This window comes from Oreochromis niloticus, linkage group LG4, assembly GCF_001858045.2.
Source record: "Oreochromis niloticus isolate F11D_XX linkage group LG4, O_niloticus_UMD_NMBU, whole genome shotgun sequence".
NCBI classification, from domain to species: domain Eukaryota; kingdom Metazoa; phylum Chordata; class Actinopteri; order Cichliformes; family Cichlidae; genus Oreochromis; species Oreochromis niloticus.
Genome location: NC_031969.2, coordinates 21,443,604 through 21,469,773, shown reverse-complemented (window position 1 = coordinate 21,469,773; position 26,170 = coordinate 21,443,604). Strand labels below are relative to the sequence as shown.

Below are 26,170 nucleotides of genomic sequence, written 5' to 3'. Positions count from 1 at the left end.
ATTTTTTTCTAATAAATGATAAAGTAAAAAAATAAAAAAATCTCAATGCAGTGGTACTAAACCCTTATAAAAGATTATGCGTGACAGCTACTTATATAACTGCATTTAGCCCTGTGGTGAAACGTCACCCACCTTGACAGTCCAGAAGTCACATGATAGCAGAAGTATGATGGTGACCATGCAGACAACAAAGCGACCGCTGAGAATGTCACAGAAGAGATAAACCAAGATGGCACTTGTTCGGAAGAAGAGATGGAAAAAAGACACCAGAGGATGTCTGAAACCCCCAAATGGAAAATTTAGTCTTCGTGGTTACGGGGGGTTTGGGCTATAAACACATTAAGTGCAACATCTTACCTCATTTTGGACCTTTTTGTCTGGTTATTCTCATCCTCTTCTCCAAAAAGAGGGGCATCCTGAGTGTCCTGAAACCAGAAGAAAGTTAAACACACCGAGAAAAGTACCTGCTACGGCGCTTTACTCTTATTTGATCAATATTAAACAGTCTAAAACGCCTATTTCAAAAAATAATCGCTTCTAAATACTGATACAACTCAAATTTAAGCTCGATCACCTGTCTCTGCATTTTGGCACCAGAAAGCTCTACTTCCTGGTGACGTGTAGTAAACAAACCCGTGTGCTAAGGCCCCCACGAAGGTGTGACTTTGAATTTGCCAGACCCAAAGGTAAGCACACCACTCCCAAATATGTAGATTATCCGTTTGTGTTTTAAGCTTGCTGTATTAATAAGTAGCCTACCTGCTGTACGGGCTCTGGGAAAGCGTTTTCTTTGTTGCGTTTTAACTTATTTGTTTTGTAATTTTTAAAAAGGGCAGTAAGGGCAAGGAAGTCGAGAGGCGAAAGCTAATTGGTCATTACACTACAACGCAGGCGCGTGTCAGAGCAGGTGAGTCATCAGAACTGCCTTACAGTCAGTGGGCCAGTAGAAAGGTAACGCTGGGATGTATTTATTCAATTATTATGGCATCTATAATCTATCTATAGTCTTGAAACAGAACGGCGTAAAACCCCCAAAACTAATGCAGCCAGTGATTCGACATAAAACGTTCTGTATTTAAAGCACAATTTAAATCGCTAGTGAAGTTAGAAATGTGAACATTTCTGACCGATTCTTTTCGTTTGTATGTGTGGTGTTTGGGGGATGATTACCATGTTTTTCATTCTTTTGTGTTTTTTTCTTAAGCTATACAGGAAAAGACTGCGTGGGCAAAGCAGATCTGACTAGTGGGAACTCATGTCGTGTTTATTGTAAGGTCTGCACTGCTTTCAATGGCGATTTCAATCTAAAATAATACACCACTACAGTGTTGGCTGCTTATGGTTATGGTTATGACAGCTGGGATAGGCTCCAGCGCCCGCCTCCAGCGCCCCCCCGCAACCCTGACAAGGATAACCAAACCACAATCAGAAAAAATACATTTAATGTTAAATTAAAAAGCCAATACTATTTAGTTTACAATAAATAAAGGGGGGAAATAAATGAGAAACTGAAATAATAATAATAACTTTGACTTTTAAATTGTAAACTTGAATTAATAATAATAATAATAACAACAACAACAACAACTCTTTTTTTGCTTGTTTCTTTTTGTGCATGTGTTTATTTTGTGCATACATGCCTGAAGTGTAAATCAATTCATACAAGGTCAGAAACAAAAACAGTTATGAAAACATTATAAATACATGTGCATTTTCATATAAAAAATAATCAGATACATCTTAGTGGCTGCATTCATTAGTTAGTTTTGATCGAAATTTGTAAAGAAAAATCATTGGAACAAACCACAGGTTATATATGGTTTAAGTGTCCACCCAGTCAGCTGTACGAGTTGCACCCTCCCATGTTATGATATCAGAAACACCTCAAAAAGGTTGGCAACCGAATGCATTCGGTAAAAGATGCCAAAAGGAAGTCCCACGTTTACAACAGGAGCCCATACGTTGAATTTGTAGAATTCAGTTTCAGTGGTGTGGTCAAACTGAGGACGAGCACCGAATGCAGGCATGATCCACAGCTGTGAAAAAAAAAATAAAAAAATAAGAGAGCCTTAATATTTAGTGAATTTTTAAAAACCATATTTAAGGCAGCGAGAGACGAGGTACTCACAATGATGTTTCCCATCAGCAAAAACATGCAGACCTCCTTCAACACTCGTCGCTTCCACAACAGTTTGTATTTGTACTGTATCTTGTTGCCATGCAGGTTATCTTCTGGCATATCAGGGCTTGTCTTTGTGTTCGTGTTTGAGACTTCGTGGTTGTTCATGTCATTGCTGGGCTCCACCACATAAGGATTTACAATCACAGATGGTTCCTTCACTTCATGAAAAGGCTCCCGATGCAGACCTTCAATGATGAAAAAGTTCTGCAGGCCAAGCTGGATCACCATAATTATGGCAAAGGACAGATTGAGCCCATTCAGGGGGCCTTTGACTCCTGTTGCAATCATGGCTATGATACTGAAATAGCTAATGACGAACTGTCCCAGTGAGACTCCGACCAGCAACCCCACATCCAGGTTGCGTGTGGGACTTTTTTCTGACACGTGTTCGCGGTAATCAACCCTGTAAATCGTCATGCCAATCACAGTCACAATAGACATGAGGCTCACTATGACTATATTCATGACAAAGTGCATCATCAATGCTTTTTCTCTGGTATTTGCATCTTCATTTTTCATTTCTATCTCATATGCAATGAAGGTCGCCAGCCCTGCGATCACTAACAGGATTCCAAAAGTAGGGCCGATATATATGCCTTTAAGATGGAATTTGATTTTGGCGTGCCCATGTTCACCTACTAATCGACCCACGTTTTTCCACATGACGTAGGCCATAGCAGAGGCAAAGAGGCTGTACTCGATATTGAAAGGGTACAAGTAGTAGTAGGCATCCTTGAAGATGCTACATGAAGAGTGGCTGCACTTACACTCATGGTCTCCATAACTTGCTGTAAAACATGAAAGAAAAGAATCATGTTGTGGTTTCATACCAACTTTTTTATCTAGTACAATTTTTTAAAAACTGCTTTAATTACCTCTACTGATGTAAAAGCTTCGCCCATCAAGTTTAGTGATATTGCTCAGATCGGTGGGAACTAACGTTTGGTGAACAGACTCCTCAGCAACTGCAGTCATCCACAGAACCAGATTTGTGGAGAGGGTGAGCATCAGCCCACAGCTAATATTGAGGGATAAAAGGAAGGTAAAATAAAACAAGGATTAGATAGGCTAACATAAAACATAACAGATAATACCTATGAGTGTAATGTTTCAGGTTATTGTTATAGTTTAAAGCTAAATCCTGATTAATCAGCATGGAAATTCTTTTTAAAGGAAAGATTTTCAAATCTAAATCTTAAATATAAACTGGTTCTCTTACTTCAATGTTATAGGAAACAAACTTTCTTTGAGGGTTTTTTTAATCATTTTTTAACTAAAACAATTCACATTAACTTTTTCTACACCTTTTAATACAGATGGTAACTACTGGTTATAGCCTCCTTTTAAAAAGGGACCTTCAGAAGGTCTGGGAATCACAGCCAGTGAATTGGTGGCTGCAGCATTTCCAGTATAAAGTTACTCTGATATTTTTCACAGCTTCTTGGGCAACAGATTTTACAGTAACTAGGTTACTTTCCCTGTATCGAAATAGATACCACCCGGAAGTACAATGATGAAGAAAGGAGTAGGAAATATCTTAATTACCTACCAAGAAATGTTCTTTTGTAGCTGCACGCAGTCTTTGGAATGGACCCACAAGAAGTATGTCTACAAATTGATTTTACAGTTATTACAATAATTATTTTGCAACCATCAAGACCAGATTAGATGTAGTAAGGAGCATTTTATTATTCATTTCTACCTGCACAAATATGAAAACAATTTGCACCACGGGAAATGCAACTTTAACTGCAGAATCACAGTGGAGGTATCCCACATAGCTGGCAATCTTGAAAATATCCATGATAATGCTGAGGACTCCAAACAGCACAAGTCCTCCTGGAGGAGCAAAAAAGAAAGAAGATGTAGAACGGATGAAAAATCATAAAACTACCCAATAATACTTAAACTGAACTATACATTTACTCACCTCTGAGCCATGTTGGCCCAGCGTGGGCATCCTTGTAATTGACAGCATTTTTATTCCTGGCTGTGTAGATGCTGTAAGAAATCATCCACATGGAGGTAAGCAGGAGGATGATGATGAGGAAAATCTGCAGGTGATAGGCTTTGATATTTATTTCTTCATGAGTACTCCCGGTGACCAAGACACTGCCCAGGATCAAAATGTTTACACATATGATCCAAGATCCCATCCATCCCCAACTTTGGCTTTTTTCCTTCCCAACTTCTGCAGAAAAGATCTTCAGTTCGGGTTCATCCTTGCTTCCCTCCTGACCAGGTGAATTTATGTCGTTTGACTGGTGGAACTCCTCTGTTTCCTTGTCCTGGGCCATCATTCTGCAGGGTTCACATTGATTTCCCATGGTCAAACAGTTACACTCGTAGCAAGAGCTGATAGACATGGCTACTCTCTCTGCTCACAGGTGAGTTCTCTGCTGGATTTGTTTCTATATAAGACAAGACAGGTTTAACAGCCACACCCAGTCTTGGTTGCTATTAGTAGAGTGATCCTGCGCAAAAGAAACTTTTCCACGAATGCTAAATCGGCACAATTTGGTCTTTTTTTATCTAAAACAAAACAGAAAATTTTAAATCAACAAACAAAATTCTATTTCCACACTTCTGGCTCTACACATAGTGTGTACAATAATGTGTAATGTGTTCAAAATCAGAAAAAATATCTCTTGCAGTTAAATTATAACTAGATCAACTGTGCTTTTTTCTTGAATTCACCAACACCATTCCATGCCATCTAAATAAAGAATTACAACAGAGCAGGTGAAAGAATTGTATAATATTATTAAAAATAGCTCTTATCAGAGGAAAAAAATCAAGCTCCTGTCCTGATTTTACGAAAATCAGGACATGAGCTAAAAATGGTGAAAAGTTACTGGATACCTGTAAGCCTACCTGTCTCAACAAGATCCTATGAGCAGTCTAGACAGTCACTGCATTTATATGCCCAAGAAAACACAGTAGTATGAGCTACAAAGAGTCATAAATATCAATAAATCTGCTACGAGCAAAAAGCACTCCAAACACAGTGTGTTTTGCACTTAATGTTTCTGTAAAGTTCAAAGGATGTTTCCAAGAAAAAGACTTGTTTTCTCACAAATTCCAAAGAAACTAAAAAAAAGAAACTGGTTTATTTTTTGATAAACAGCTGTGTTTTGATATTATACAGTACATTTTATTGTTATACAAGGTACGCTATGGGTGTCATGGAACTTTTGCTAGCATGCCCACAACAAACAGAGTAGAAAAAAACCAAATGGCATGCTATGTTATGAAACAAATTTTTGCTTTCTTCAATGCTTTCGAGGTTTTATGTTACCTCTTTTTTTTCTGTGATCCTATTGTTTTACATTTATTTGAACTGACTGTAGGCAGCAATAATCCATTGATGTCTAAATGGGTGCAGGTTGTATTAAGTGAATATCTTTTTTTAATTCAGTGCTTTAAGTTGTTTCCATTTCTTAATCCTTTTAAATAAGTAAAGCGATCTACCTGTCTATTTTCTCATCTAAATTGCACCAGGTGTGGTATATGGATAATCTGATGGAGATCACTGTCCTTGGAAGTTCCAAGTAGTCTGAGTAGTCTGACTGAGAGCGTGCATACTTATGCTGCAGTTTTATGCTTTGCAGTGAGGTGGGGCTGAGATTTGATGTACTTTTTTGCAGCACTCCTTTGTATTAATGAAATCATTCTTTGTGTGCCCTGCATTTTTCTAACTGGAGATTTAAAGTGAGAACAATAGTTGATTCAAAAGGACAGTGACAGCGGAGTAATTCTTAATTTTTCTTCTGTGTCCACGTCATAATGAGGCCTCTCGTGTCTCTGGTTTTTTTCCAACTTGAATGAAGTTGATTACATTGAATAAAGATTTGTTGTTTTTTATATTGATATTTCTTTTAAAGATCCAAAATGGCACATTTAGCAGAGTGAAGCATATGTGTTGTCTTTGTTTCCTAACCTGTTAGAATGTCGTGTAAAAAAAAATTAAAAAAAATAAAAAAATAAAAACATCAGAAAATGTTTCTGTTTCAGGTTGGATTTTTTCTTCTTCTTAGAGCCCCAAAGAGGTCATCTAGGTTTCAGACCACCTCGACCATCAGAAGTACTGATATCTACTCTATGTCACTGTGTGCTTCGACACATTCAGACTGCCACTTTATCTCCACACCATGACTGACGGCTAGCACAAAGCTGCTGGGATGGTTTCCTGGACCTGCTAAAGGAAGCAACTTTTAAGGATCTCTTCCGGATAAGGATGGCATGACACTAATTTTATGGTCTGCATTATCAGTTGTCTTATCAGGCGATTGTGGCAAAGGGTTGGTAAGGATTTATGAGAATGTGTGTGCAAAATGATGAACAGCTACAAAATTTACCCATGATATAAAGTGATCTACCTGTCTATTTTATCGTCTCAATTGTGGCAGATGTCGCACATGATTGAGAGCTGTGTTCTCACCGAAGTTTCAACTGAGTAGCGTGACTGAGAACTTACAAACGTATGAGGCAGCATTGCCCTTTTCATTCGGGTGGGGCTGAGATTTGAGGTGCTTCTTTCTTGAAACACTCCTTTGTCCTAATGAAATAATTCTTTGTGTGCCTTGCTTTTTTTTCTTCTTCGAAGCATAAGGTTTAAAGTGTGAACAACACTTTATTCAAAAGGTCAAACAATATTAACAAAGCAACTAAATCTTTGTCCCCTGTGTTCCAGCTGCTATGAGGTCAATAATTTATTTGTTTCCAACTTTAGTGTAATTATTTTATTTTTTTTTTTTTAAAGCTAATAGATGTAATAAGATTTATTACTCAATTTGAAAAATGAGTAAAAAAAATTAATAACAAAGAAAACTTAAAGAAATATTAATAGCATTTTCAAATATCACAATACATTAAAGGACCAGAGCAGCTATTTTTTAGCAGAGTAAAGCGTGTTTCATGTCTTGTTCCCTGACTTGTTGAATGTCACTTTAAAAATAAATAAATAATATATCAGCTGTATCTCTATTTGGGCGGACTGGGACCTTTCGGCCACCGGAAGCAACGCGTCCTTGGATACCACCGACGCGTTCATCACTGCGGTCTTTCTCTGATCTGACCAAATGGTTCCGAGTGAAAAGGGGGGTAAACTGCCCCCTTAGCCGCTCTGCTACCATTGTGTACCCACACGAAGAAGACGATGGTAGCAGTATTGACGCGTCGGAATGGGGTCGAGCTGGGTGACTTAATTGTGCACCATGAATGACAGATACCACAAGGCAGCCCGGGATGGCTACCTGGACCTACTAAAAGAGGCAACTCGGAAGGATCTCAACGCGCCGGATGAGGATGGCATGACACCGACGTTATGGGCAGCTTATCACGGCAACCTGGAAGCTCTGCGACTGATTGTATCGAGGGGGTGAGTATGATTTATGAGACTGTGCGCGCAAAATGATAAAGGGCCATAAACTTTACGCGTAAGCCCGTATGTTTCTGCAGAAATTTACATGGCTGCTTAAACTACGGGCATTTTTGTAGCGCAACCATAAAATGTTTACACTTATTACAAGATTTTAACAGGCACTAAAATAACACTAAAAGAATGTTTTTCTTTACTATAACCTAATATCAGTCTCACCAAAAGAAAATGGCCATGTAGATATGTTGTTAGGCGAGGTCTTAAAATGATAGATGCTGCCTTTTAATATGAAGATATTTATAGCGTAGTAGCAGAGAAATATCAGAGAGCCACAAAATCTGAATAAGGCTTATGTCTTCAGATGAGGGGGGAGGGGGGGGGTCTTAATATTGTAATTTAGACTTTAAATCTTTAAACAGATTATTTAGACAGTGGCATTGTTTTTGTGGAATTTTGGCTGAGGTTCAACATCGTGACGCCACTTACCCTTATTATCCATCCATTTTCAGGTCACATAGCTTTGAATTTCAAATAACAGCATGTGTTATGTGTCATTTTCAAATGAAGCACTCTACCATAAATTTTAAAAGCTCAGCTTATGACACTGCTCAAAGTCATCTCATGATGTGGAGATGTTATTTCATGCTATGTAGTACAGAATCAGAGAATTACATGTAGAAAGAAAATCTATTTTGTCCCATAAAAGACGTGCATGATTCCATGATGATAAGATGATGCAAGTTCCTTAAAACAGAGTTTGTCTTGGACAGTTTGTTGTATTTTCTCTGTAATATTTTCAAAATGTAACACCAGTGATAGAAAAATAATTATCGAATTAATAGCAAATTAGATCATATTAGGGAGCTGTTTCATCTTTGGTGGTGTCTGTATTGAGCAAAATCTACAAATGTGATTGGTGTTCACATGGAACAGCCCATTTCTCATTACATCTACTTGACCTGTTTTGCATCCTGCCCCTCACCCACCCACCCCAAACGGGGCCATTATGAATTTAAAGTGTTTCTGAAAGATTCTCAACAGCAAACCAGACACTATCATCTCGTGATAGCGGCTAAGGTCATCTGCTAATAAGTGCATATATAAACTACTGATTGACATGTGATGTTAAAATTAATCATCAAATCCTGCAATAATTCAAACCCAAGAGACCCCATTATATAATATAAGTTTAATGCTGCCTGACATGCTTCATGGGAAAGATGCCTCCTCTGCCATATTTGGCAAGTATATTACAGATGCAGTAACATCAAACTGTCACAGGGAGTAAAGATGCAAACAGCCCATAATGTCATAAAGAGCAGATGAGGAAAATGTGAGCTCTACTGTAATCATCTATTTTACAAGGACAGGTATAAATTAAATACATAAACCTATCAAGTTAGATGGCCCCTTACTGCAGCTACTGTATGGTATATACAGTGGCTTGCAAAAGTATTCGGCCCCCTTGAACTTTTCCACATTTTGTCACATTACAGCCACAAACATGAATCAATTTTATTGGAATTCCAGGTGAAAGACCAATACAAAGTGGTGTACACGTGAGAAGTGGAACGGAAATCATACATGATTCCAAACATTTTTTACAAATAAATAACTGAAAAGTGGGGTGTGCGTAATTATTCAGCCCCCTGAGTCAATACTTTGTAGAACCACCTTTTGCTGCAATTACAGCTGCCAGTCTTTTAGGGTATGTCTCTACCAGCTTTGCACATCTACAGACTGAAATTCTTGCCCATTCTTCTTTGCAAAACAGCTCCAGCTCAGTCAGATTAGATGGACAGTGTTTGTGAACAGCAGTTTTCAGATCTTGCCACAGATTCTCGATTGGATTTAGATCTGGACTTTGACTGGGCCATTCTAACACATGGATATGTTTTGTTTTAAACCATTCCATTGTTGCCCTGGCTTTATGTTTAGGGTCGCTGTCCTGCTGGAAGGTGAACCTCTGCCCCAGTCTCAAGTCTTTTGCAGACTCCAAGAGGTTTTCTTCCAAGATTGCCCTGTATTTGGCTCCATCCATCTTCCCATCAGCTCTGACCAGCTTCCCTGTCCCTGCTGAAGAGAAGCACCCCCAGAGCATGATGCTGCCACCACCATATTTGACAGTGGGGATGGTGTGTTCAGAGTGATGTGCAGTGTTAGTTTTCCGCCACACATAGCGTTTTGCATTTTGGTCTCATCTGACCAGAGCACCTTCTTCCACATGTTTGCTGTGTCCCCCACATGGCTTGTGGCAAACTGCAAACGGGACTTCTCATGGTTTTCTGTTAACAATGGCTTTCTTCTTGCCACTCTTCCATAAAGGCCAACTTTGTGCAGTGCACGACTAATAGTTGTCCTATGGACAGATTCCCCCACCTGAGCTGTAGATCTCTGCAGCTCGTCCAGAGTCACCATGGGCCTCTTGGCTGCATTTCTGATCAGCGCTCTCCTTGTTCGGCCTGTGAGTTTAGGTGGACGGCCTTGTCTTGGTAGGTTTACAGTTGTGCCATACTCCTTCCATTTCTGAATAGAATAGAATAGAATAGAATTCAACTTTATTGTCATTGCACATGTCACAGGTACAGGGCAACGAAATGCAGTTTGCATCCATCCAGAAAGTGCTTTAGTCGTGATATAGATATATTACAATATAAATTAGCAATAATAGAGATGTGTAAGTATATTACAGAAATGGGTCTATTATGGTATGTTACAATGTACACGGTATGAAGTATGTTATGAATATTCTATAACTATAAGTATGTACAGGCTGTAGTGAGTACAAGCTATGTACAGGCTATGAACAGGATATAAATATGAAATAAAAACTATACAGAAATCTGAGATATACAGTTATACAGAAATGTGAACTATGTAAGTTATAAACAGTTGTGGGATTAAAAATTATCGCATGTACAGAATGATTATCTACACAGAACTATACAGTAGTGGTAAAGTGCTAGTGGTTGTGGGTGTGTGTATGTTCAGTCCATGAGTTTAACGTGGGTCAGATGTCAGGAGGCAGAGTTCAGGAGTCTGACAGCTGTGGGGAAGAAGCTGTTCCGGTACCTGGTGGTCTTAGTCCGGAGGCTCCTGTAGCGCCTCCCAGAGGGCAGGAGGGTGAAGAGTCTATGTGATGGGTGACTGGGGTCTCTGATGATTTTCCCAGCCCTTTTCAGACACCGCTTCCTGTAGATGTCCTTTATGGCAGGAAGTGGTGCTCCGGCGATGCGCTGGGCAGTTTTCACGACCCTCTTCAACGCCTTCCGGTCCGAGGCAGAGCAGTTCCCGTACCAGACTGTTATACAGTTGGTCAGGATGCTCTCGATGGTGCAGCGATAGAAGTTCACCAGGATGTCTGAGGACAGGTGGTTCTTCCTCAGAGTCCTCAGGAAGAAGAGGCGCTGGTGAGCCTTCTTGACCAGCTTGGAGCAGTTGGTCGTCCAGGTGAGATCCTCGGAGATGTGGACTCCCAGGAACTTGAAGCTGCTCACACGCTCCACAGCCGTCCCCTTAATGTGGATGGGTGGATGTGGGTCAGCATTCCTCCTGTAGTCCACGATGAGCTCCTTAGTCTTCTCGGTGTTAAGCAGCAGGTTGTTTGTGTCGCACCACTCAGCCAGACGATCCACCTCCTCCCTGTAGGCGGCCTCGTCGTTGTCACTGATGAGGCCAATCACCGTGGTGTCATCTGCAAACTTAATGATGGTGTTGGAACCATCAGCAGGTCTGCAGTCGTGGGTGAAGAGGGAGTAGAGGAAAGGGCTCATCACACAGCCCTGTGGTACACCGGTGTTCATTGTGATTGTTGATGAGCAGCGGTTATCCAGTCGGACATGTTGGGGGCGGTTGGTCAGGAAGTCCAGTAACCATTTGCAGATGAGGGAACTGATGCCCAGGTCTGTCAGTTTCCTGATGAGTTGTGAGGGGTGGATTGTGTTGAATGCTGAACTGAAGTCTATAAACAGCATTCTGGCGTAGGTGTTGTTGTTGTCCAGGTGTGAGAGGACAGAGTGCAGTGCGATGGAGACTGCATCCTCTGTGCTCCTGTTCTGGCGGTATGCAAATTGGTGGGGGTCCAGGGTGGGGGGGAGACAGGATTTGAAGTGTGCTAAGACCAGCTGCTCTAAGCACTTAGTGATGATGGGGGTGAGGGCTACTGGGCGGTAGTCATTGAGGCTAGATGGGTTGGAGTTTTTGGGTATCGGGACGATGGAGGTGGATTTGAAGCAGGCCGGTACCACAGCGTGGGCCAAGGACAGGTTGAATATGTCTGTGAGCACTCCTGCAAGCTCCCCAGAACACGCTCTGAGAACACGCCCGGGGATACCATCAGGACCTGCAGCCTTGTGGACATTGATCCTGCTCAGCACCGCTCCTACATCGGTGGGGGAGAGAGTCAGAGGTTGGTGGTCTGGCGTCGTGTCTGTTATGGTTGTGGTTGTGGGGTTCCCTCGCTCAAAACGAGCATAAAAGTTGTTGAGCTCGTTGAGGAAGGAGGCATCAGAGGATGGGGGGGAGGTTTTGGTGGTCCTGTAGTCTGTAATGGTCTGGAGTCCTTGCCACATGCATCGGGGGTTGGAGTTGGAGAAGTGTTCTTCTACCTTCTTTTTGTAATGGTGTTTGGCTTTTTTGATGCCCTTCTTTAGATTAGCCCTGGCTGTACTGTAGGCGTGTGCATCTCCTGACCTAAAGGCGGTGTTGCGGGCCTTCAGGAGGAGACGAACATCCCGGTTCATCCAAGGCTTCTGGTTGGGGTACATGGTGATCCGTTTCTGGGTGGTGACACTGTCTGTGGTTTCGGAGATGTAATCCAGTACAGATGAGGCGTACTGGTCCAGGTCTGTGTTGGTGAACATATTCCAGTCTGTGTTTTTAAATCTGTCCTGGAGCACTGCGTCTGTCCCCTCTGGCCACACTTTAATTGTCCTCACAGCAGGTTTCACACGTTGGATGAGTGGTGAATACCTAGGTGTGAGGAACAGGGAGAGATGGTCCGATTGTCCAATGTGGGGGAGGGGTGTTGCTTTGTAGGCTCCAGCCAAGTTGGAATAAACATGGTCTAAAGTCTTGTCTCCTCTGGTGTGGCAGGAGACATGTTGGTGGAATCTGGGGAGGACTGTCTTTAAGTTGGTGTGGTTGAAGTCGCCAGCAACAATAAAAGCAGCCTCGGGGTGTTTATTCTGGTGCTTGTTAATGGCTGCAGAAAGTTCTTTCATGGCCAACCTAGCATTAGCGTCGGGGGGGATATATACTGCAGTGAGTATGATCGAAGTGAGTTCTCTGGGGAGATAATAAGGTCTGCATTTGACCATTAAAAACTCCGCATTAGGTGAGCAGTGACTCTCAGTAGTAGTGGAGTTCATGCACCAAGCATTGTTAATATAAATGCACAAACCTCCACCGAATGATCGCTTGAACAGTGCTCCGTGGGATGTTCAAGGCTTGAGAAATCTTTTTGTAGCCTAAGCCTGCTTTAAATTTCTCAATAACTTTATCCCTGACCTGTCTGGTGTGTTCTTTGGACTTCATGGTGTTGCTGCTCCCAATATTCTCTGAGACAACCTCTGAGGCCGTCACAGGGCAGTTGTGGAGCTGTTTTGCAAAGAAGAATGGGCAAGGATTTCAGTCTCTAGATGTGCAAAGCTGGTGGAGACATACCCTAAAGGACTGGCAGCTGTAATTGCAGCAAAAGGTGGTTCTACAAAGTATTGACTCAGGGGGCTGAATAATTACGCACACCCCACTTTTCAGTTATTTATTTGTAAAAAATGTTTGGAATCATGTATGATTTCCGTTCCACTTCTCACGTGTACACCACTTTGTATTGGTCTTTCACGTAGAATTCCAATAAAATTGATTCATGTTTGTGGCTGTAATGTGACAAAATGTGGAAAAGTTCAAGGGGGCCGAATACTTTTGCAAGCCACTATAGAGTATAGAGATTGTAGAAGGTCCTAAGTATTTTATCTCAACGTGCAACCTGAATATCTAATTTCAACTTATCTTTTCACCCGATTTGAAAAGATAATGTTGTTTCAGTGTTTTACAGCACTATTAATGATGCCTTTGTTTAATCTCTGTTTTATTGCATTTACAGTCTCTCATGCAAACTGACAAAAGTCACTCTTTACATGAACTCAAATAATGCTTGTTTTTAAAGCTGCATATTTAAATCTATTACTGTCCATAAAGGTGGTGTGATTTGCTAAATTAAGTAGCTCTGGGAGACTTTGTACACACATTCCCAATGAAAACTGTGCAACAGCAGCCATCAATAATACAGCTTCACTTCGACAGTAGTTTCATGTCCTTGGTATCAAATATTCAGCACTCTGTATGTGGCTGTAATGGAGGAAAGGGACAAGATACAAGACAGTTCAATAAGAATGTAAATACAGGAAGAGTGATGCCAGCAAAAGACTGTATACTTTTTAAAAAACCCACAGAAATACTAACCTAAAATAATTTTACCTCAGTTTAGGTGTACAGGGCACACATAGGTTGTGTATTATAAATACATGCTGTTTTTGATCAGTTACCAGGAAGTTTCTTCATGGGATGCTAGTTTGTAAAACATGATGATAATGAGCTCTAATGTGCGTAATCGACCTGTGGTGGGGTAGGAAATATGCAGGGGCAAAAAAATGAAAATTTGCCCTCAAAGTAACCTAACTCAGCTGTAACAATGTGTTTTGTTCTGTGGACTTTAGTGTGACATTGCCATTCACGCGCTCATTCTTTTTGCAGCGTTTCCTGTAATAGGATACAGGTAGTGTAGCTGTGGCACCAGCAAGCTTGTGGTCATATTACAGACTGACAGCAACATTACAACACTGATAGAGGTAACCCTAAGGTCGTGGAATGTCAGTGAAGGGCAATTGTTTCTTTTAAAGGATTCATTTAATTATGGTCCTTCCACTGTGGAAAAAAGAATTGATCCATTTTTCAATTGATCAAAACTACAGAAGATCAGCAGTTATTTGCTGAAACTTAATGTAGTTCTTAAGGTTTAAATGATTAAAAGAGGTCCAAGATCAAGATGGCGGCGCGAGCAGTCGCAACGGCCCGGCGCTCTCCTCAACTTAGCGGTTTTCTTTTTATTTTGTGTATTTTTGTTTCACTTTTACTCCGATATACAGGAGCACATATGCAGTACAGTAAAACTGAAGTGCTTGCGGTTCTAAACCACAAAAACCTGCACACCTTTGCTGACAGTGACTGGGACTCAATTCCCCCTGAGATCCGGAGGGTCACCGACTCTAATTTCACCATACCACCGCTGAAGTGGCATAGGCGACGGAGGCACAGGAAACAGAAGAGAGGGAAGAGAGCGGGGCTGAAGGCTAGGCTACGTGCTAACCCACATGGACCGGCTATTCCGAGTCTCTTCCTCACCAACTCACGGTCACTAAATAACAAGATGGATGAGCTACGACTGTGGATCACCTCACGCTGTCTGGATTACTGTGTTATGATCATCACAGAGACTTGGCTGGACTCTTTTACCCCAGACACTGCGATTGAGCTAGCGGGCCACACTACGTTCAGAGCGGACAGGAACAAAGAGTCCGGTAAGAAACGCGGAGGAGGTCTGCTAGAGTTTGTAAACAATAACTGGTGCACCAACAACACAGTTAAAGTCGTCCACTGCTGCCCAGACATAGAATACATGATAGTTCAGTGCAGACCCTTCTACTTGCCGAGAGAGCTCACAGCGATCACAATAATAGCAGTTTATGTGCCGCCGCAAGCTAATGCTAAGTCAGCCATGGAGCTACTCAATCAATCAATCAATAAATCAATCAATCAATCAATCAAAGCTTTATTCGTCACATGCAGGTTGCCCTGCAGTGAAATGGGACACCCCCGACCTTACACATACAACACAGACATTACATGGGGATACCGGTCAGAGATTGGTAGCATTAGAGAAAAACATTGAAATGTACATTACAATGGGAAAGTACAAGAGGAAAAAAAGAGACCCCTACGCATGCTGTGCTTCCATGGTAGGACAGCATGAGAACAGGAAACAAAAAAACTCCTCTGCACAAAAAAGCACATGAATGTCCACAGCACAACATTATGAAGGACATGACAAGCCACGGGGATGGGTGGGGGGTGAGGAGTTATCCGAAGCGAACACAGCAGCCGCCCTGCACAGCGCTATCATTCCAGCGCGGCACATAGACCCGCCGTGTTCCCCCGCAGGAAACAAGCATCGAAGGCGTTTGGAAAGGGAGAGGGATCAGTGTTTGCTTATCAGTGTAAGTGTATGTGTATGCGTGTCCATAGTTCAGCGGAGACAGTGTCCTTCGCCCTGCCAGGCTAAGTAAACAGTCTACCAGCCAACCCAGGTGGCCTTGCATGGGATGGGAAGGAACAGTCACAACATAGTCGTTATCAGGGATTGTTTTTGATCGGCTCCAGCCTTGAGCCCGCAGCTGGCACCGAAGGGGTAGCCGAATAATGATGGTGATTTTTCTTTTGCAAACAACTCATAAGAATTTCAGGCTGTTTTTTAGCACTCCGACACTGGTCTCTCAATCTCCTTTTTTATAGCTTCGAGTTTCTCCAAGATGTTACTCCAGCGCTCCATTAATAAACAGCTAACAACGCACCCGGACTGCGCTGTGATCGTGGCAGGAAATTTTAACCACGCAAACCTGAAATCTGTCCTGCCTGGATTCTTTAAAAACGTGAGCTTTCCGACGAGGGAAAACAACACACTAGACCAGGTCTACACCAACATCCCAAATGCTTACAAGGCCACCCCCCTGCCTCATTGGACTCTCTGATCACCTCTCTCTGTCCCTGATCCCTGCTTATAAACCTCTAATTCAAAGACAAAAACCATCTGAAAAATCAGTAAGAGTGTGGACCGCGGAAGCCACCACGGCCCTACAAGACTGTTTTGATAACACAAATTGGAGTGTATTTGCAGAAGGATCAGACTTGGAGGGCCACACATCTGCCGTACTCTCATACATCAGCTTCTGTACTGAGAGGGTAACAACAACAAAGACTGTTAAAGTGTTCCCGAACCAGAAGCCATGGCTCAACAGTGAGGTGAGAGCCCTACTAAGAGCACGTGACAGCGCCTTCAAATCAGGAGACCAACAAGTCTACAAAGAGGCACGCCAATCTCTGGTTAAAGGCATAAAAGAAGCCAAGCGCAAATACAAACAGCACATCAAGGAACACTTTAACACAGAGAACTCCAGAAACATGTGGCAGGGGATCAAGACACTCACTGGCTACAAAGACAGTTGCACACAAACCAACTCCCCAGACATCACCTTACCTGACACCCTAAACCATTTCTTCGCCCGCTTTGACCAAGAAAACAGGGACACCATCACCCATCCTGCCATTACAGAGAGGGACGATGCTCCCATCCAGCTGGAGCAGCACCAGGTCAGAACCACACTGTGCAGAGTCAACGCGAGGAAAGCAGCTGGTCCTGACGGTGTAGCCGGTAGAGTGCTTAAAGCATGTGCAGACCAACTAGCAGAGGTTTTCACCACCATCTTCAACCTCTCACTGCTACAGTCTGTAGTACCATCCTGCCTTAGGTCAGCCACCATCGTTCCAGTGCCCAAGAAGAACACAGTGAGCAGCTTGAATGACTATCGTCCAGTTGCTTTAACACCCATAATTGCCAAATGTTTCGAACAGCTCATCATGTCACACAGCTGCCATCCCTGCAAACCTCGATCCATACCAGTTTGCATACAGGGCAAACAGGTCGACAGAGGATGCCATAATAACAGCTCTTCACACAGCCCTCACACACCTGGACATTAGTGACACCTATGTGAGAATGCTATTTGTGGACTTCAGCTCTGCCTTCAATACAGTTCAACCTCACAAACTGATTAATAAACTAAGCAACTTAGGACTCAGCAGCTCACTGTGCAGCTGGATACTGGACTTCCTGAGCAACAGACCCCAGAACGTAAGAATGGGAGAGCACACCTCCTCCACCCTCATTCTGAATGTGGGTGTCCCACAGCGGTGTGTCCTCAGTCCCCTCTTATACTGACTTTTCACCCATGACTGTTCACCAATCCACACCAGTAACACCATTATAAAATTTGCTGATGACACCACTGTCATAGGACTGATCGACAACAACGATGATTCAGCCTACAGAGAGGAGGTTCAGCATCTGAAGCAATGGTGTGACGACAACAACCTGCATCTGAACACAGCCAAGACCAAGGAGATGGTAATCAACTTCAGAAGAACAAAGCGATCTGAGCACTCTACCCTCTACATTGATGGGGAGGAGGTAGAAAGGGTAGAAAGCTTTAAGTTCCTCGGAGTCCACATCTCGGCCGACCTTACCTGGTCCACAAACATCTCCCACCAGGTAGGGAAAGCACAACAAAGGCTGTACTTCCTCAGGAAACTACGTCAGGCCCAATTACCCCAAAGACTGCTAGTAAACTTCTACCGCTCCACCATTGAGAGCCTTCTGACTTACTGCTGCACACTCTGGTTCAACTGCTGCACTGCAGAGGACAAGAGGAAACTGCAGCGGGTGGTGAGGGCAGCAGAGCGGGCAATCGGCACTTCACTAACCCCCCTCAGAGACATCTATACTGGCAGACTTCAGCAGAAAGCCAGCATCATCATCAAAGACCCCTCGCACCCTGGACACTCACTTTTTTACCCCCTTCCCTCTGGTAAAAGCTACAGGTCCATCAGGTCGAAGACAAACAGACTCAACAGAAGTTTTTACCCACAGGCTGTAAAACATGCCCTACCTCCACCCTGATTGGAGGATAACTGCACTGCCAACACTCATGGACATTACACCTTATTTATAAATTGTATTTCTGTTTATACTTCAATGCAACCAACACCCTTACCTCTTTAAACTGTATTTATTATAACATTATTTAGTATAGTTCCAACAGCACCCCCCCCCCCCCCCCCCCCCCCCCCCCCCACTCAATGTGCAATATCACTGATCACACTGCACCTCTCAATGTACCTGCTAGTTAGATGGCATGTATGTGTATGTATATAGATGTAAGCGTGTATGTGGAAATATGTGTGTGTATGCATGTACGGATGCAAATATGTATATATACATACAGTGGCTTGCAAAAGTATTCGGCCCTGTGTGGGGTGTGCGTAATTATTCAGCCCCCTGAGTCAATACTTTGTAGAACCACCTTTTGCTGCAATTACAGCTGCCAGTCTTTTAGGGTATGTCTCTACCAGCTTTGCACATCTACAGACTGAAATTCTTGCCCATTCTTCTTTGCAAAACAGCTCCAGCTCAGTCAGATTAGATGGACAGCATTTGTGAACAGCAGTTTTCAGATCTTTCCACAGATTGTCGATTGGATTTAGACACCAGACAGGTCAGGGATAAAGTTATTGAGAAATTTAAAGCAGGCTTAGGCTACAAAAAGATTTCTCAAGCCTTGAACATCCCACGGAGCACTGTTCAAGCGATCATTCAGAAATGGAAGGAGTATGGCACAACTGTAAACCTATCAAGACAAGGCCGTCCACCTAAACTCACCGGCCGAACAAGGAGAGCGCTGATCAGAAATGCAGCCAAGAGGCCCATGGTGACTCTGGACGAGCTGCAGAGATCTACAGCTCAGGTGGGGGAATCTGTCCATAGGACAACTATTAGTCGTGCACTGCACAAAGTTGGCCTTTATGGAAGAGTGGGAAGAAGAAAGCCATTGTTAACAGAAAACCATAAGAAGTCCCGTTTGCAGTTTGCCACAAGCCATGTGGGGGACACAGCAAACATGTGGAAGAAGGTTCTCTGGTCAGATGAGACCAAAATGGAACTTTTTGGCCAAAATGCAAAACGCTATGTGTGGTGGAAAACTAACACTGCACATCACTCTGAACACACCATCCCCACTGTCAAATATGGTGGTGGCAGCATCATGCTCTGGGGGTGCTTCTCTTCAGCAGGGACAGGGAAGCTGGTCAGAGTTGATGGGAAGATGGATGGAGCCAAATACAGGGCAATCTTGGAAGAAAACCTCTTGGAGTCTGCAAAAGACTTGAGACTGGGGCAGAGGTTCACCTTCCAGCAGGACAACGAGCCTAAACATAAAGCCAGGGCAACAATGGAATGGTTTCAAACAAAACATATCCATGTGTTAGAATGGCCCAGTCAAAGTCCAGATCTAAATCCAATCGAGAATCTGTGGCAAGATCTGAAAACTGCTGTTCACAAACGCTGTCCATCTAATCTGACTGAGCTGGTGCTGTTTTGCAAAGAAGAATGGGCAAGGATTTCAGTCTCTAGATGTGCAAAGCTGGTAGAGACATACCCTAAAAGACTGGCAGCTGTAATTGCAGCAAAAGGTGGTTCTACAAAGTATTGACTCAGGGGGCTGAATAATTACGCACACCCCACTTTTCAGTTATTTATTTGTAAAAAATGTTTGGAATCATGTATGATTTCTCACGTGTACACCACTTTGTATTGGTCTTTCACGTGGGATTCCAATAAAATTGATTCATGTTTGTGGCTGTAATGTGGCAAAATGTGGAAAAATTCAAGGGGGCCGAATACTTTTGCAAGCCACTGTATGTGCGTGTATGTTTGCAGGTGTATGTGTAACTTGTACATATCTTTCTTGTGTAAATGTAAATTTGTCTGTTATTGTGTAAATACTTACGCTATTGTGTACTCCACACACATGGAGAGATGCCAAACTGCCTTTCACTGTTCTTGTAACAGTGACAATAAAAAGCTATTCTATTCTATTCTATTCTTTAACATCCTGTAATTGGCAGTTCAGTGGTGAAATCACGGTCAAAAATCACATGATTACTCACAAGTGAGATACCTGAACACTAGCCAGAAAGAAAGCATCCTCTACCTCATTTTTTTTTTAATTAAATTAAATTAATTAAATATATTGCATTTTACTTCATCTCATGTCTTTTTTTTCCTGTATTTATTTGTCTTTTTTTCTCTTTTTCATTAACTTGTGAAGCACTTTGGTCAACTTTGCTGCTTTTAAATGTATAAAAATAAAAATGACACTGAATTGAATAAGAATGTCCAAATAGTCAATAAATTACTTTCTAAATGTGTCTACACTTTTCTTGTGACCTTCAGGGGAAACCCAGACAAGTGTGACATATGGGGGAACACGCCGCTCCACCTGGCAGCTGCCAATGGTCACCTCAACTGCCTTTTCTTCCTGGTGTCTTTTGGTGCCAACATATGGTGCTTGGACAATGACTACCACACACCTTTGGACATGGCTGCCACGAAGAATCACATGGATTGTGTCCGCTACCTGGATTCCATCGCTGCCAAGCAGACAAGCCTTAATCCCAAGCTGGTCAGCAAGCTGAAGGATCGGGCGTTTCGTGATGCTGAACAGCGAATCAAAGAATGCATGAAGATGCAGAAGAAGCACCACAAACGTATGGAGAAAAAGTTTTACAAGGACGTTTCTGAGACATCTGCATCAGATGTCATGAGTTTCTCCAGCTACACGAGCAGCTCTCTTAGCCACAAGCTGCTCAACTTAAACACAGCCACTGTCAGTGTGCCATATTCCCAGGTTTGTTATTTGTAATTTGTTTTTTTTGTTTTGGATTGTTGCCACCTAGAAAGAGCTTCTCTTAATTGCAAAGCCTGAAAAGAGTAAGGAAAACCTTACATGGTCACTGTTAAAATGCCAACAAGCTGATGTACTAGTACTAGTTTTAGATTACATTCGATTACTAGGTTAACTCTATGAATTTAACCGCAACACTTTTCTTTTTGTAGAATTTAGTTCTCAACTCTATATTTTTTCATGCTTTTCCAGGCCTTTCCCTGCCAGTGGCTTGAATTGCTGCTATACCTGTTTAGCCACAGACAAAATATGTTACACTTTATAAAGCATAAGCCACTTCAAGTGGTGAAAGACTATAAACTGTATATAAAAGATGGCTATAACCACCATGAAGTCTTCTGCTCCTTGATTCCTCACCGTGAGTGTTTTGACTCCTGCCACGTTGGTGCTTTGTAGCCAGAAATGATTGTATATGAACAGGATAGTGTGCTAAAAAAATATGTAGCAAGCTTGGTTAGCTGCCACTTTAAACTGTACAGGTGCAATGCGCATGCCTACTAATTGGTGACAAACTGATAAAATTCTAGAGTACCTTGAAAAAAAATGACAAACTTCTTGGCTTGTCTGTACCTCCAAAATGTTGTCTTCAGATTTTTTCATGAAAATCCTTCAAAAAGCAGCAACAATACAGGTGAAGAAAACCAGACAGCTAGCTACCCCACCTGTCTGTTAAAGTTGCCACATCTCTAACTTTAAGTCTTAACAGTATCTAGATGGATTACTTATGGATGGATAGGTGAAACAGTGCAAAAGTTCATGATAATCCATTCAAAGATGTCAAGACATATAAGTAAAATTAATGTATTGCTTTGGGGAAAGCTATCGGTAGTAAATACAATGACAGTCTATTTCAATTTGCATGGAAGCACATCCAAAAATTCAAAATACATATACCAAGAAAGGATGGCAACAGTGTGAAAAATATCTACCATAAATAAATCAATTAAAATTTGTTACTACTAATGCAAGATAGACACAAAATTTAAGAATATTTGTCTCAAATCTGAAAAAGCTTTTAAGATGGAATTCTGTCATTTCTGATGTGTGCCTCATTGCTGCATGCTTACTATCTTATCAGGCAACTCTCCATGCCACAAGCCGAGGGAAGACAAAGATCCAGAAGAAGCTGGAGAAGAAAAAACAAGGAGATGGCACCTTTAAAATCTACGAAGATGGTAGGAAAAGTGTGCGCTCCCTCTCCGGACTTCAATTGGGTAATGATGTCATGTTTGTCAAACAAGGGACTTATGTCAACCCAAAGGATCGTGCCCGGCGCAATGTTCGCGACATGTTTCCCAGAGACAATGACGATGCCATTTCACGTGCCATGAGTGAGCCAGACCTCCATGGACCAGATGTGGACTATTCTGAGATCAGCACTGATTCTGGACACGATTCCCTGTTTAACCGACCCGGTCTTGGCACCATGGTCTTTAGGAGGAACTATGTGAGTGGAGGAATGTTTGACCTTGGAAGTCACGATGCAGCCAGTGTGGCCCGTTCAGGCAATAATGTGCGTTTACGCAGTCGGTTGCAGCAATACCCAAGTCTAGATGAAGACAGCATTGGCAGTGCACACAGCCTACAGGAGAGAAATGTTGAAGAACTGCCTTGGGAAGAAGTTGAACTAGGGCTGGATGATGATGATGAGCCTGATACAAGCCCTTTGGAGGTCTTCCTCGCCACCCAGAGCATGAACGACTTTTCCTCCATCTTCAAAAGGGAGAAGATTGACCTTGCAGCGCTGTTACTGTGCTCCGATCATGACCTTAAGAGTATCCATATACCCTTAGGACCAAGGAAAAAGATCTTAGATGCCTGTAAGAGACGGCGAGAGACTTTAGTTGAGCCTGACTACATCGAGGACACAGAATTGTGAGTGTTGAGATTTTTTGTTTCAATTTCAGTTTATTTTTTTAAAAGGGACAATGCAGTTCAACATAGTTCAGATATGAAACACTATGGAGCATGAAACTGATGTGCAGCATATATAGTGTAGAGCTATTGCTAATTTCTAACTCTATTTGTAGCTATTGCTATTGTTCTAGCACTTTAATAGATCAGCTACTGCATTAGTCTTGATGAATCTTCGATTTTTTTTCCTCCCTAATGTTTGTTCTTTATTAGTGAAGCACATACCTAGTTTGGACTAAGGTCAGATGACTCCCAGTCAAGAACACCCCATCCTGAAAAAATGCTTGTCTGGTCTGCATTTTGCTATCATCACTAAAACTGAAGAGCTGGATATAGAAAAAAGTATAGCTGAAATAATCAAAATCAATCTTTAAGGGTATTAGGGCACGTGCTAGAACACAAAGACAAAACTGTGTTTTTGGACCTTTTTATGTTGTCTTATTGTTATAGCTCCTCAGAGAATCTTTCATTTTACAAACATTCATTATTTTTCTTTCTTTTCTACAGATAATAAAAGATGTGGTTACCTATCCTGCTGTGTGCTCATCCAGCCTTAAAGGTTAGTGGAGCATTGCAAAGTAAATGTCACATATGGGCTGGATGTTAAACCCAAAAGGACACTGTCATGATGAATATGTCAAGCATGAGATAAATCCTTAACAGGATTCCTTTACAGTGTCTTTTTAGCTCAGGATGATCACTGAAAATATCTCTGTTTGGTTGATTGGAGTTCCCCGTGCTGCATGGTTTCACAAACTGAAAGACCCTGAGTGTAGCACTGTGCACATTGTATGCCGTTTGGCACAGTTAACAGAGAGATGATTGTGGGGTCTGTGTCCCCTGAACCTTTTAACCCCCTCGGGGTCAATCTGGACCTCATGTGCCTGCATTGCTTGTGCCTGTGCATTTGCTGAAAAGCGTATGCTGTTAGAAATACACTAGTGTGATTTCAGCTGTAACAGCAATTTTAATAACTATTTGTAACTGAAGTAACATTTCCTTGTATTCTTATATTTTGTCTCTGTATATGTTTACATAAAGAAAGCCACGTCAGGCCTAGAGTAGCCCACTGGTAATGAAGGCCAATCCTTTGTTGTTATTACACTTGTGATGTAAAATCTAATACCACAGTATTTTTTTAATAAGTGCATACTACACTGTAACATGTCACTGTAGAATTAGACTAAAGCGGGATCTTGAAATTGTGTTTTTCGCAATAATTTTTTACTCTGAGTGCTTTATATTAATGTACCTTTGCTCAGTAGCACTTTAATATTTACTATCTCAACTTTTGTACACAAATATAGGTAGATTTTACTCTTATTAAAAAAATTTAATGATGTAATTTGTTTAAAGGATGTGTGCATGTACTATTTTTTCTTGCTATATAACATTTCATCTGAACTCAGAGTGACACTGATTGCAGAAAAAATCTCAGTTACATAATGCAGAGCATTAGCTCTAATGAGGGACACTAAGTTCTTTGTGATGTCATTTTTCTGGGAATGCCCATTCATTAGTGAGATAAACATATAAATATGATGAATAAATTGATGTTGTACCATTCAGCTTTGACTGATCACTAAACATCCTGCTTTAGTCATCTCCTGTTTACAGTTAGCATTTGAAGCTTCTTCTAAGACAGTTGTGTGTCTCTGTATTTGAAAGACACAGGGTGTTTTCACAGTGGCAGTGCTTAATCCATGTAAATTGAATTCTGGTTCATTTTTCTATTTGGTGCTGTTCATTTGTGCAGGTGTGAACACAGTAATCGCACTCATGTGCAGACCAAAACAGACACTGACACTGACCGCATCAAGACGCTTCGAAGGAGGTGGTTTCTGTATCGTTCCAAACAAACTCCAGAGCTGTTCATTTATGGTATGAATGTTATTCAACCCCAATATGAACCAACTACCCAGTGTACATTACAAGTTTGAGCTAAAAAACATCCAATAGCCACATATACTTTGTATTCTCAGTGTGGCAAAGTACTATAGAAGTGCTAAGATCTGTATGGGCTAGCAACTAGCCATGAGAAGAACATAAATTCTCCATGTTCTCCATTAGTCCAGAACATAGCACCTTGTTCTTGTATCTACTTTTGTTGCACCTGGACAATGAGTAAACTGAGCAAACTGACACAATTTGATTTGCTTGGAGTTCACTTAGATTTTTCTCTGTGTGAAAAAATAAACCAAACAACAGAAAAAAGGTACAAGTTTACAAACACATCAACTGATTCTGACCAGAGTTAACAAAGTATAGGTGTGAAAAGGCCATTGTTGTGGCCATAGTGATAGTACACGACTGCTGTTCCCGAATGTCATTGTTCCGTCTGTGCTACATGACTGAAAATGAGGAAGTTGTCTCAGTGGGTAAAACTAATTTTAAAAATGGCTCAAATGTCATCTGTAAATGATATTGGTGGATGATAATATTAGTTTTACTGAAATTTAATTAAATTGTTGTGTTTTAGCAACAAACTATGTCAGTTATAGAGTCTGTAATTGAGAACTAGGGAGGATGTTCAGTCCCTACGCTCAAATCAGTCTCAAAGATGGGTCAAGTTTCGAAGAACTCCAACACATGGCAACTCTTAGCGGTAATACAGTGGAGAGTTTGAAGGACAATAAACACAATGTCAACATCAAAAACAAACTGGAAGATTGTACAGTTGAGATGTCCAACATGCTGCTGCTACAAGACATGGTATGTGATTCCTGCATTGACAGCCCGACTAAAGCGTTAAGATTCTGCCTGACTTGCCTCATTCCCTACTGTGAGAGCCATTTCAGAGCAGGAAAAAGCCAAATTTCAAAACCCTCACTTAGTGGATCCACTCCATGACATCTTATTGTGAGGTTCATAAGCTTCCTCTCAACTATTTCTTCCTGATGGAGGACTGATTTCATTATCTGGACTGCGAGAGAGAGAAGCACGAAGGGCATGCAGCTGTGACTTTGGGGGAGGCACGTAGACAGATTGAGGTCTCAAAGATACAACACAATATAATTTATTTACAGGGTAAAATGTTCCTAAGAAAGGAGTAAAGATCATTTG

At 41.7% G+C, this 26,170-nt stretch overlaps 3 protein-coding genes across 5 annotated transcripts in view; 1 reads left to right on the top strand and 2 right to left on the bottom strand.

Annotated features, from left to right (window-relative positions):
- zgc:112148 (Golgi apparatus membrane protein TVP23 homolog B) overlaps positions 1–722 on the bottom strand; it is a 4,541-nt gene extending 3,819 nt beyond the window's left edge. The window contains exons 1-3 of one of the 2 annotated variants that reach the window (XM_005454943.4): positions 575–722; positions 358–425; positions 133–199 (exon numbers count right to left, since the gene is read on the bottom strand). In XM_005454943.4, coding sequence (XP_005455000.1) covers positions 133–199; positions 358–425; positions 575–586 — 147 coding nt within the window. In that variant the 5' untranslated portion in view covers positions 587–722. Of the gene's footprint in view, positions 1–132; positions 278–357; positions 426–574 lie in introns of both variants that reach the window. The other variant, XM_003450085.5, reaches the window with a different exon arrangement.
- An 880-nt stretch (positions 723–1,602) lies between these two features.
- Positions 1,603–4,712, bottom strand: LOC100710863 (proton channel OTOP2). Its single transcript, XM_019357889.2, has 6 exons — positions 4,113–4,712; positions 3,885–4,021; positions 3,732–3,790; positions 3,058–3,200; positions 2,129–2,970; positions 1,603–2,036 (listed from the first exon to the last, which is right to left on the bottom strand). Exons 1-6 carry the CDS (start codon positions 4,546–4,548, stop codon positions 1,866–1,868), a joined length of 1,788 nt encoding a protein of 595 aa, XP_019213434.1. The 5' UTR covers positions 4,549–4,712; the 3' UTR covers positions 1,603–1,865.
- A 2,455-nt stretch (positions 4,713–7,167) lies between these two features.
- ush1ga (Usher syndrome 1Ga (autosomal recessive)) lies at positions 7,168–24,797 on the top strand. Of its 2 annotated transcripts, XM_005454942.4 has the most exons (4): positions 7,168–7,562; positions 20,683–21,136; positions 22,272–23,068; positions 23,615–24,797. In XM_005454942.4, the coding sequence occupies exons 1-4, from the start codon at positions 7,399–7,401 to the stop codon at positions 23,616–23,618; spliced, it is 1,419 nt and encodes a 472-aa protein (XP_005454999.1). In that variant the 5' UTR covers positions 7,168–7,398; the 3' UTR covers positions 23,619–24,797. The 2 variants fall into 2 exon arrangements, with proteins under 2 accessions (XP_005454999.1, XP_003450081.1); XM_003450033.5 differs by lacking the exon at positions 23,615–24,797 and having other exon boundaries at positions 22,272–23,072.
- Positions 24,798–26,170: the final 1,373 nt, after the last annotated feature.

What these genes read in the sequence shown, in the direction of transcription:
- ush1ga (XM_005454942.4), top strand. Translation starts at nt 7,399, where the DNA reads ATGAATGACAGATACCACAAGGCAGCCCGGGATGGCTACCTGGACCTA. An exon ending in CGACTGATTGTATCGAGGGG is followed by an intron (nt 7,563 to 20,682) that starts GTGAGTATGATT and finishes TGTGACCTTCAG; the next exon opens with GGGAAACCCAGACAAGTGTG. An exon ending in TCAGTGTGCCATATTCCCAG is followed by an intron (nt 21,137 to 22,271) that starts GTTTGTTATTTG and finishes CTATCTTATCAG; the next exon opens with GCAACTCTCCATGCCACAAG.
- LOC100710863 (XM_019357889.2), bottom strand. Translation starts at nt 4,548, where the DNA reads ATGTCTATCAGCTCTTGCTACGAGTGTAACTGTTTGACCATGGGAAAT. An exon ending in CTACAAAAGAACATTTCTTG is followed by an intron (nt 3,201 to 3,731) that starts GTAGGTAATTAA and finishes CCTCAATATTAG; the next exon opens with CTGTGGGCTGATGCTCACCC. An exon ending in TGCTGATGGGAAACATCATT is followed by an intron (nt 2,037 to 2,128) that starts GTGAGTACCTCG and finishes TTTTTTTCACAG; the next exon opens with CTGTGGATCATGCCTGCATT.